The 12,215-nt window shown below is 29.1% G+C and overlaps 1 protein-coding gene across 1 annotated transcript in view; it reads left to right on the forward strand.

Annotated features, from left to right (window-relative positions):
- Positions 1 to 12,215, forward strand: part of LOC111635672 (voltage-dependent L-type calcium channel subunit alpha-1C-like) — a gene marked incomplete at its 5' end in the record, with an annotated part of 82,050 nt that overhangs the window by 59,337 nt on the left and 10,498 nt on the right. Inside the window, 8 exons of the mRNA XM_023380702.1 lie at positions 160 to 316; positions 2,742 to 2,869; positions 3,701 to 3,797; positions 5,235 to 5,337; positions 6,306 to 6,407; positions 6,487 to 6,623; positions 7,512 to 7,625; positions 8,188 to 8,411. Of these exons, the coding sequence (XP_023236470.1) occupies positions 160 to 316; positions 2,742 to 2,869; positions 3,701 to 3,797; positions 5,235 to 5,337; positions 6,306 to 6,407; positions 6,487 to 6,623; positions 7,512 to 7,625; positions 8,188 to 8,411 (1,062 nt within the window). The remainder of the gene's footprint in view (positions 1 to 159; positions 317 to 2,741; positions 2,870 to 3,700; positions 3,798 to 5,234; positions 5,338 to 6,305; positions 6,408 to 6,486; positions 6,624 to 7,511; positions 7,626 to 8,187; positions 8,412 to 12,215) is intronic.

The raw sequence follows: 12,215 nt of genomic DNA on the forward strand, positions 1-12,215 counted from the left end.
TGTTTTAGTTTAACAAGAAATCTTTCAAAGTTGAATTTTAAGTTTTTAAAAAAATATTTGTTAATATATTTATAAATTTAAAAGCAATGAAATATGATGATTATAATTATGGAGTTATTTTTGCTAGAAATTATTAATTGAAAGTTTGAAATGTTGTAGGTGTGCAACTGGAGAGGCATGGCAAGAAGTTATGATGGCTTGTTCAAAAGACAGGGATCCTTTATGTGATCCTGCTTCAGAGGATGCTGGCAAACCTTGTGGATCACCTTTTGCTATTCCTTATTTTGTTTCTTTTTATGTTCTTTGCTCATTTTTAGTAAGTTTCTAAGTTTTTTCTTTTTTTAATTTTTAAAATATTTATTTTTATAAATATACACACATCCATGTACATATTTACCTATTATATAAGATGTAAATAAACTTCTTCATTTTACTGTAAAGCTTTGGATGTTAAATTATCTATCTCTTGATAAATATTAAAATTATCATACATCTTTTTCCTTAATTTATTACTGTGAAACTTTACATAACTTACTTATGCCAATTCTTAACTTAGATTAATAACTTATAACATCAACTATAATTAAAAGTACAGAGTTAGCTTTTTAAAATAATTTAACAATAATATTAAAAAAAGTGTGTTTATTTGATGGATTTCCAACTGCTAACATTCATATTGCTACTAACCTTTTTATATAGATACTGTCAAAATCTTGCAATCAAAAAATATAAAAAAATCTATGTAGTTATAAAATATAGAACTTAGATGTATTTAATTCTGCTATTAAAGTATTAAAGTTTGATAACTTTTCCAAATTACAACAGTTTGAAAAGGTCATTAAATAAACATATGTGGTCTTAAGACCACATAGTTTTGTTCATCAACCTTTTATATATCCAAATGGGTTTGTCGCAGTTGGAATGGTCGAGCAGCAGAATCCAAGCCCAAGGTCTTGATGACATCAGAGGGACCCGGATCTAGAATCCTTGTTCAGGTCTGTAGGACAGAAATGATACTTTTGGTTTTGCGAGCGAGAAGAAAAGACATGGTGAGAATGGGTCTTGAAGTGTAGCAAAGTGTGAATTTTTTCCTCTTTGTTCTTGGGTTGTATATGTCATGAAGAGTGGGCATGGAAAAAATCACCATAGAATTAATCTATTATGATAGTAGTGTATCTTGAGTTGAACTTAAAACTGTGAAATAAACTTTTGGTTCTTTCATTGGAGCCATAGAGCATGTTTATTTTATTGGATACATTTTCTTTATTATATGCATGGAGAACTCGATAAGCTATTGAGAACTTCCCCACACATACTTCTGAATTTGCTTTTAATTTTTTAGACTTTATAATTGTGTAGTGCTTTGTGACAATGTATTATTTTGTGTTTTGGTTTTTCCCTTGACTGCTTTGTTTTTGTTCATGGTACCATATTTTTCCAGTTTACATTATGTTGGCAACCGGATTGGCTAGCGGAAGTCACATGGGAAAGATATCTGCTTGGCATAGTATGAAAAGTTGGGATCTGTGTGTAGAAGGGACTTTTTCACTTTGTTTTTGCTACCTGTAAACTATATGAAATTGAGAGGGTTAGCATTGAAAGACATTTTTCAGACAAAGGGACAGTGGCACATCCTGCAATCTGATGACCTGGAAAGGAGTAGTGTGAGAGGACCCAGGATTGGGAAAAGGCCGATGAGATGAGAACATACTTAGGAAAAGGAGCATTAGAGGAAGCTTCATCCAAGCCCATTAGTTTTTTTTATTTGTTATACACATTCAAAAAAGTCTGTCATGCGTATATGTTTTTTTTATTATTATTTTGTTTATGCACCTTTCAATTTGTCGCATGCCGAGGAGCCCCTGAAGAGAGAGGAGGAAAGAAAGGGGAATGTGTATCGCGTGAAGATTTATATTGTTATTGTTATGCATCGTAGGTTGTCACTCACATGATAGTTTGTATCCTATGTATATATTGTGACTCATCAATGAGAAAGAATTAAAAGTCCCAAATTATTGTCAAGCGGACTTGTCTATTTTTTTTTTTTTAGTTTTGCAGTCTTCGTTCTAAGGGACACTCTACAATTATATCACATTGAAGTCATAAATTATTTATGATTTCAATACTTTTCAAAATTATAATGTGATCAACTAAAAATAACACTTGGAAATAATTGTAGATTATACTATTGCATTGTTTCCTTTTTTATAGTATAAATTTTGTTGTCTGCATATTATGGTGTTTTTGAACCTTTTTCTTATAACAGAACCATAAAATTATGAATAATTTTACACAGACCAGTAATTATGTGTGTGGCTATGAATTATGCTTCTATAGGCTTATCTAGAGTTACAGCTTGTAACAAAGTGCCTACAGTAACTCTAGACTACTATTTAAATGTCACTCGTATTCAACTGCACTAGCATCAATATGCTCAAATATATTTCTGTGGATTGGGAAAACTTTTAAGTAGACATGGCAGTTGAAAAACACCGATACATTATACATAATATTACATTATATGTAAATATGTATAATACATACAATATAATATATTATTTACTTACAGTATACATAAATATTATATGTGAAAGTAATGGATATATTCTGTATGACATGTGACTGTTATAGAATAATGTCACATTATAATTATATATATATATAGCAATTTTAATCAAGAATTAGTTTAGTATCTTATATTTGAAATAATTATATAATGATTTAATTGTAAATTTTTTTAGATTATCAACTTGTTTGTGGCTGTCATTATGGATAATTTTGATTATCTTACAAGAGATTGGTCAATTCTTGGCCCTCATCATTTAGATGAATTTGTTCGACTTTGGTCTGAATATGATCCAGATGCTAAGTAAGTAAAATAATTATGGAGTCAAAATTATTGAAAATGTTTATATGAGAAATAAGATTTACAGAATCATTGTTTATGTTCATAGACCTCAATAAAATAGCTTTGATAATACCTTAGGTTAGGTTAGGTTATTAAAGTATACAGAACCATTAACTTAAAAGTGTAATCTGCGATAGAGCCAATGATAGAAAGTCTGCAGCCATTTAAATTGATTGAAATTTCATCCTACTGTCTCATTACTTATGGTGAGAGATGTATATATTAATTTTTTGGTAACATTAAAAAGTATCCTAAGAAAATTTTGTGTGATAGTTTGTGGCTGAAATCCACAATGCGATTTATCTTTAGTAACTTTAAGTCCTCAGCTGACTAATAACATGCATTCTTGGCTATAACCACATTACCGTTTAGTGGTTTTAATGTAAAATTAAGTTTTACCATAATAAAAGTCATATATTAACACCAAATTATCAAGCTGTTTTTGGGCTACATTAATGATAGCCCATTAACATAACCCAAAAATAGCCCAATAATTTGGCTATTGTTTTGCATTAACTAATTAAATCAGGTTATGATTTACTGTTATATAAAATCATATATTGCAAATTAATTGATTTTATTTGTAATCATTTTTAATATTTATTTCTTTTGATGTGTACTTTAACAGATGAGAAATAATGCAACATTTGAACTATATCGATGAAAAATTAAAGTTTTATTTGTTGAAAAAATTACAACTTTATAGATGTCAGATATTATTATTTTAAATTATGTAACAAAAATAAATTTAAATTAATTTATTCTTGATTTAATTTACTTTAATATTTTCAGAGGTCGCATCAAACATCTAGATGTTGTAACATTATTAAGAAAAATCTCACCACCACTTGGATTTGGAAAATTATGTCCTCATAGAGTTGCTTGCAAGGTATAAAAATATATATTTTGTATTGCTAAGAATTATTATTTATAGTTTAATTAATTTTTGAAGGAACAGTCTATGATGCAAACCATTTTCTGGTATTATGTATATACAGAGTGATGCAGACCACCCAGTGAAACCCCTTTTAAAATGAGGGGAAATGAGTTTCATCAAAAATCCTAAAAAGTTTGATAAGTAAATTGGGTGTACTATCAAATAGTGATATTTTCAACTCCCAGTTGAATTTATTGAGTAGAATATGGTACTTTTATTTATTTATTTTGATTTACATTAAATGTAAAAAAAATAAGTTTCTGAAAATGCCTTCACTGACCTTAAAATAACCTTGAAAATATGATGCATGGAGAAAAATGATACTGTGAAAATCTTACATTACAAAATATTTTGATTAATAAATTGTCAATGTAAGCAAAATGTAATAAAAATGTTGATACAATAACCATATGTAATCTATGCCGAAATAACAAAAATTATTACTACTGCTACATAATATTTTTATTTTATAAACTCTTCTGGTGTAGTTTATTTGGCACTGAACTTTGGAGCTTATTTTTCAATCAGTCTTTAAACTGAGCACCATTCTCACCAATCTAAGAATCTACTCCGAAAAAGAATTTGTTGCTCGAAGAACTTCATAGGACATGGCTACATATAGTAGATCACTATGACACATTTGATAAGTGTCATAGTGAAAATGAAAACTTATTTGAAATGAAAATATAAACACAAGCCTGATGTTTACATATTTTGATGCTGAATATTCAGCCAGCTAAAATTATTGTGACAGAATGACTCATCACCAAGAAGAGTTTATCACATTTCCAAAATTATTTGATGTCAATGGAGGCATTTCAGAAAAAATGTAAGTGACAAAATGATTGTATGTTTTGCATTTAATCCAAATATAAATTAAAAAATATGTTCTATTTAAAAAAACTTGACTTTTGACTTGGATAACACACTTCTGGTCAGTACCAGAGGTTGAACATTATTCATGATTACAATAAACAAAACTTACTGTATATGTTTCAGTTTATTTTTTGTGGTTACAAGTTATTTTAAAATCAAAATTATAATTTTTACATATAGAATTATTTAAATTAGAATTTATTGGTGAAAATATAAATTTTTTTTTTTCATTAAATATATGTATTAATTTTATCTTAAGTATCGTACATATATCAGTATGTCAGATGCAAAACATTAATCATAAAAGGTTTAGTTATGAAATTAATATTTGAATTTTGATTTAAAACAATAATAGCAGTTTAGATAAAATAAGTTATAACGTATTAGTAAAATAAATATTGATTGGAAAAAATCTTTTATTTTTATTTTAACTATTTTTGATAAATAGTACCTTTCATTTAATTATTTTAAAATTTATTTGTAATTTGTAAAATTTTCTTTAATCTGTTTCAGAGATTGGTATCAATGAATATGCCTCTCAATAGTGATGGGACAGTTATGTTTAATGCTACTTTATTTGCAATTGTTAGAACATCATTGCACATAAAAACAGATGGTAAACATTAATACTTTTGTTTTATTATGCATAAGTTTATTTGTTCCAATGAACTGTATGTTGTAATACTATTTTCTTATACTAATAATTGACTTTAATAATAATAATGTAAACCACAATATTTACAAATGACACTCGTAGGAAATGCCACATTATTGGCATTTCCTACGAGTGTCATTTGTGCATTACAAGAAGCTGATGTTTGTATAACCTCATGAGCTATGTCAATGAGTTATGTTTGTGCTAAATAGACTATTTACATTGACATAACCAAATAGCAAACATGATATACATAAAGCTTGCACACAAACACAAACTACTATACTCCCAGGAACCATGCTACAAATACACATCTCAGACAGTCATAGAAAACAATGCACACAAAATATACTTTGACAGAGCTTTAATCACAGATAAACAATCCATTACATTGGACTAGACATCACATTCGTTGACAAACAAAACAGAATTGCATATCTCATAGACCTAGCTTTACCAAATACTCACAACATACAAAAAGCATACATTGAGAAAATTGGTAAATACTCAGAACTCATCCATAATGTAAAGTGTGTATGGAGAATGGATAATGTACTTTTTGTGTTGGTAATCCTTTCTTGCACATATTCATATCATACGAACTATACAAAAGTCTCAAAACATTAGGACTTCGCAACAACATGCATTGCATTACAAGAAGCTGCCTATTTAAACACATGTCACATAGAAAATTCTTAAACACAGATAAATACATACATAGATACATATGTAATATGGAAAACATAATAATAACTTGTTTTGAGTTATGTCTTGATTCTGGTCCTGTATAGTTTTAGGTGAGTAGTATATACCAGCTAACACCACTATAATTATATATCTGATTATTTAAAACATATTTATTTTATTATATATTAAATTAATTCAAAATACCTTACAATATTCAATAGGAATGTTTTTATAATTAATAGGTAATATTGACGAGGCAAATGAAGAATTACGAGCTGTTATTAAGAAGATTTGGAAAAGAACAAATCCAAAATTATTAGATCAAGTAGTACCACCTGCTGGAGGTTGGTTTAACTTTAATTTGATTAAAATATTTTAAAGTAAAAACACAGCTTTACATAACTCATTCGTATCTTATTTCAGCCGATGATGATGTAACAGTTGGTAAGTTCTATGCAACCTTCTTAATCCAAGATTATTTCCGTCGTTTCAAAAAACGAAAGGAAGACAGAGAGAAGGCTACAGGAGAAGATGGTGCAGCAGGAACTGTTGCATTACAAGTAAATAAAAACTTGATAATTTATAAACTAATATTTAAATAATGCAATGTAAAAGGTTTATTTAATGCTTTAAACAACAGTGACATGTTAGTTTCATGGAGTCCAGTCAAATTTAAATTACAGGGACCTCATGTATAGTGTTGACTTCAGACATTTTTTAGGGGGAATATTTTCTTATAAAAGGCTGGTTTAGGGTCCCAGGTAATTGCCAGGTAATTTTAAAATTTCAAAGCTATGAATTTCCACTGGCATCTGTTGTCTGTTCTTCCTGAATTTCAAGAACAGAATTAGATAGATGAAAATTGAGACCAGATATGGAAAGCTTAGGAGTCAGAAGCCGCAATTAATTATATACAAACTTCAAGTTTGAACTGGAAGTCACGTTATTTCAATCCAAAATTTTCTCCTGAACAGAGTTATATGACTGTTATGACACTTGTTAACAGGAAAAGTTTGATATACAGGGGCAAGACACTACTAAAATCAATAGCATTGTGCATTGAGATCTAAAAAACTGCAGCCTGGCATTGTTTAATATTTAATTACATAGCCATATTATATATAGTCAGATAATTTGGCGGTTCATTTGGCTTTATCCATAAATTTTACTTGCAATAATAAATTTCTGCATAAATATGGATTGTTGATATAAAAATATGATATAATTTACAGTATTACACTATTTCAATAAACAAGTGAAAAGAATAATTTTTTTATAACTAATTAAAATTTTTAAAAAAATGTTAATTTACTATCTTAGTTTCCATAATAAAAGAAATATCTTATTTATTTACTTAATATTGCTGTTAATGTAAGAGTTTAACAGAATGTATATATTTTGTTTATATTTCCATTGAAAAATAAGATGAAAACTTCTTTTTATTTTAGGCTGGATTAAGAACGCTACATGAAGCTGGACCAGATTTACGTAGAGCAATATCTGGTAATTTAGAAGAAGATAATTTTGATAATAATGGTGAAGATGTAACACCAATGCATAGGGTATAAATTTTTACATTTTTAATATTTTTTACCTGTAATATAATGTTATATACAATATTACATATTTTATATATATATATATAACAGAAGTTCATTAATCTGGCACCCTCAGAAAAATAGCCAATAATTCAGAATTGTTTGATGATAATTTGGCATGCTAGAATTTTGTAAATTAGAATTTATTTGAATACACGGTGCACTAAGACCACTGGTGGAAAACAAGGCAATGGTGGGGAGTGCAGCAATGCATTTTGCTATGTCAGGAGATTGCTTGTGATTCCAAAGTCAATGTGAATGAGAAAGACTCTATTTGTTAAGCATCTTGCTTGTGTCAGATTGAATGCTTTTACTGGTAAAAAATGTACAGATATCCTTGCAACATTCAAATCGCATATAACATATTGAATTTTGCAGAAATACAAAGGCATTTAGTAATCTGTTATCACTCTAGTCCTATAGGTGCCAGATTAACAAACTTATATCATAAATTGTTTTAATTGTGTTGACATAAAATTCTTCATTACTCGAAAATTAGTAGTTACATTGAAATAATTTATTCCAGAGAAACCACATGTTGTTTGGAACTATGTGGTCACGCGGGAAACAGTCTGCTGCTAAAAGTCGTGCCGCTCACTTAAATGCTATTCATGCTCATTCAAAAATATCTCCGGTTAACTCATTAGATGTATCTCCCAGACATTTTATGAACAATATTAAAAGTATAAAAGATTTTCCAAATTTTATCCATGGTCCATTTTATCCTGATGGAAGTGGCGATAAATCAAGGTACGTGTAATAATAAGATTTTTTTGCCATTAATTATTTAATAACATATTAATTAACATTTAGCAAAGCTTCAATATTCCAAAGTTACATTGTAAATTTGTATTTTAAAACTAAAAATAACTAGAAATTAGCACTAACAATTAACATAATATTTCTTAAACATATTTATGAGTTTTTAAATATCGTACATATATCAGTATGTCAGATGCAAAACATTAATCATAAAAGGTTTAGTTATGAAATTAATATTTGAATTTTGATTTAAAACAATAATAGCAGTTTAGATAAAATAAGTTATAACGTATTAGTAAAATAAATATTGATTGGAAAAAATCTTTTATTTTTATTTTAACTATTTTTGATAAATAGTACCTTTCATTTAATTATTTTAAAATTTATTTGTAATTTGTAAAATTTTCTTTAATCTGTTTCAGAGATTGGTATCAATGAATATGCCTCTCAATAGTGATGGGACAGTTATGTTTAATGCTACTTTATTTGCAATTGTTAGAACATCATTGCACATAAAAACAGATGGTAAACATTAATACTTTTGTTTTATTATGCATAAGTTTATTTGTTCCAATGAACTGTATGTTGTAATACTATTTTCTTATACTAATAATTGACTTTAATAATAATAATGTAAACCACAATATTTACAAATGACACTCGTAGGAAATGCCACATTATTGGCATTTCCTACGAGTGTCATTTGTGCATTACAAGAAGCTGATGTTTGTATAACCTCATGAGCTATGTCAATGAGTTATGTTTGTGCTAAATAGACTATTTACATTGACATAACCAAATAGCAAACATGATATACATAAAGCTTGCACACAAACACAAACTACTATACTCCCAGGAACCATGCTACAAATACACATCTCAGACAGTCATAGAAAACAATGCACACAAAATATACTTTGACAGAGCTTTAATCACAGATAAACAATCCATTACATTGGACTAGACATCACATTCGTTGACAAACAAAACAGAATTGCATATCTCATAGACCTAGCTTTACCAAATACTCACAACATACAAAAAGCATACATTGAGAAAATTGGTAAATACTCAGAACTCATCCATAATGTAAAGTGTGTATGGAGAATGGATAATGTACTTTTTGTGTTGGTAATCCTTTCTTGCACATATTCATATCATACGAACTATACAAAAGTCTCAAAACATTAGGACTTCGCAACAACATGCATTGCATTACAAGANTTCACACATTCATGGAAACAGTATGTACAACCAGTGGTGCATTCAGGATTTAGTCTTGGGAAGAGCCAAGTTAAACAAATAAAAAATTTTTAAATTAAATAAGTGGAAAAAAGTTTAACTTGTACATTCTGTGAACTGGAAACATTCTTTACTGTATAAGGATCTTTCTTTAGGAGATATACACTAGAATCTCATTTTAACAGATTGTGAAACAATGCATTTCTCAGAATAACTGATTTTTTTCTAGTTCCCACCAAATTAATGTAATTTTACTTCCTTTTAGTGGATTCATAACTTGAAATAATGGAATTTTTCTACCCCAAATTTATTGTAAATTTCACGTCTTTTTTTCAACGTTTAGTTAATATTTGGGATACAGGTAGCCCTTGGTTTATGCCACAGTTCTGTTCCTACAAATGCCGGCGCAAATCGAATTGGCATAAAATGAACCCATATTTACAGTGGGTATAGGGTTAGGTTCTACATAAGTGAAAAATAAGCAAATAATTTTGTTTATTAATACAATATAATAAAAAATACATATATTATAAATTTAATTTTTAAAAATATATTTTATGATAAAATAAAATGAAATGTTTTTATTAAAAATTCTTAAGAAAAACAATTATTTCAAAGTTTGGATCTCTTACATTTTTCGGAAAAAAGTATCCATTTGTAATTGTTTAGATTTTTGTTTTCTTTCATTAATAATTTCGGAATATGGTTGAATGGGTGCGATGATGCTCCTTTTTACATTTGCAATTCGCTCTCAATCATTGTCTAACTCACAAAGCTCATCCATCAAACTTTCGATAGTTGAAAGGATACACTAACCTAAAATAGAGCTACAGATGAGCAGAGACACTGATTGGTCGATTGCCAGCCATCGTAGAGCATATATAAGGTCAGTTTGGGCAGAAAAACTGAAGTCGGTTTTGTCTCGCTAAGGAGAGTTAGATATAGTCTGGCCAATGAGAAGTAGATTTTGTCTCGCTAAGGAGAGTTAGATATCGTCTGGCCAACGAGAAGTAGATTTTGTCTCACTAACGATAATTTGTGATCGTCAGAAGTACTACTGCGCCGTAAGATGTTTTCCTGAATGAACTGATACGGGATACAAACTATTTGCATTCGTTAGCACTCTGGATTTGAACAACATTTATTGGACTGTTAAGTTTAATAACTTGACTCATGGGAACCTAAACGTTTAGTATTTTAATATTAATTTAATGCAAATGTATACATACCCAATAATATTAAACAGAAAAAATAAATATATTTAATAAAAATCTTTCTTTTAACGAATGTACAATGTTGTCGCTCAGTAAATAAGTCAACACTGAAACAAAAATCAACTGGCATAGGGAAAACCAGGGAATTATACCATGAAACAGCAAATTGCGCAGCAGCGTTATTGTGAATCAGCATAAATTGAGCAGGTGTAAACTGAGGGCTACCTGTATTTGTTTCTGGGAATTTGTAGAGTTTGATGATGAACTTGTTACATTTGGGATATGTACAATTGTACGAAGAGTCATCCGGCTGATATGATTGAGGAGGAATTACCTAGTGAACACTCAGTTGCTGGTCTGAGTTTAGTGCCAAAATTTAGTGAGGCTGTTGACTCTTTTCAAGTCACAAAGACCTTCCTGACAAGTTTCAGCATAAATGAACAGGCTGTATTGTCATGACATTGCTAATATCAAGTGGTGTTGTATTTAATAGACAGAAAATCAGCATTGAAAGAAGCCAAGTTGGATGAGTGTTTTTAACAAATTGTGAAGTCAAGCGAAGTGCTAATGAGCATATGTAATTTGCCTTTTTTTATGCTTACATTATGTACAGTTTTTGTCAGCTTTGTCATACACACATCTGGCATAATATGCAATCATATACAGCATAATATACACATATGTTACAAATATAAGTGTTTCTATAGGATAAAGAATAGAGATCTCGAGACTGAATAATTTCAAGTATTGGTATTTCTTAAATATAGAGGTTAAAAATGGAAATTTTTTTGAATAATGGATATTTTCCTGGGTGTGTGGGAAATCTGTTGTTTGCGATATAACGGATTCTTGGAGTAACAGATGATATTCGGCAACTCAGGCAATCTATTAAGATGATATTTTTCTGTATTCCCAGAAGATAAGAGCTTTCCTACACTTTCTTTCTTCTAAAAAGGGAAGAAAGGAAAATATTCTATTAGTTTTGAGACCTCCTATAAGAGAGAGGAAGTCTGAAAAACAAGACAGAGAGGACTGAATTTGAGTGGATGATCAGATGATCGGGGGCTATTTGGTCAAGGAATTAATTTGATAATTCATCGGTGAAAATCTTGGAGAAACATGATACTTTTTGAATATTTTTAAATGAATTTTTATATAAAAGATTTCAAACAATATACAGTAGTTTGCCTTTTATGTTTTGAAAATAATACCATGTAAATGACCCTCATTCATATGTTCACATGGACATAATTCAAAGACACTCGTCACGTCTTTAAAGTATGTCCCACATAGAACAGTGCAACATATTCTTGGTTATGTCAATTGCACGATGAAT

This window comes from Centruroides sculpturatus, unplaced genomic scaffold, assembly GCF_000671375.1.
Source record: "Centruroides sculpturatus isolate CEXI.00-Female unplaced genomic scaffold, Cexi_2.0 scaffold875, whole genome shotgun sequence".
NCBI lineage: Eukaryota > Metazoa > Arthropoda > Arachnida > Scorpiones > Buthidae > Centruroides > Centruroides sculpturatus.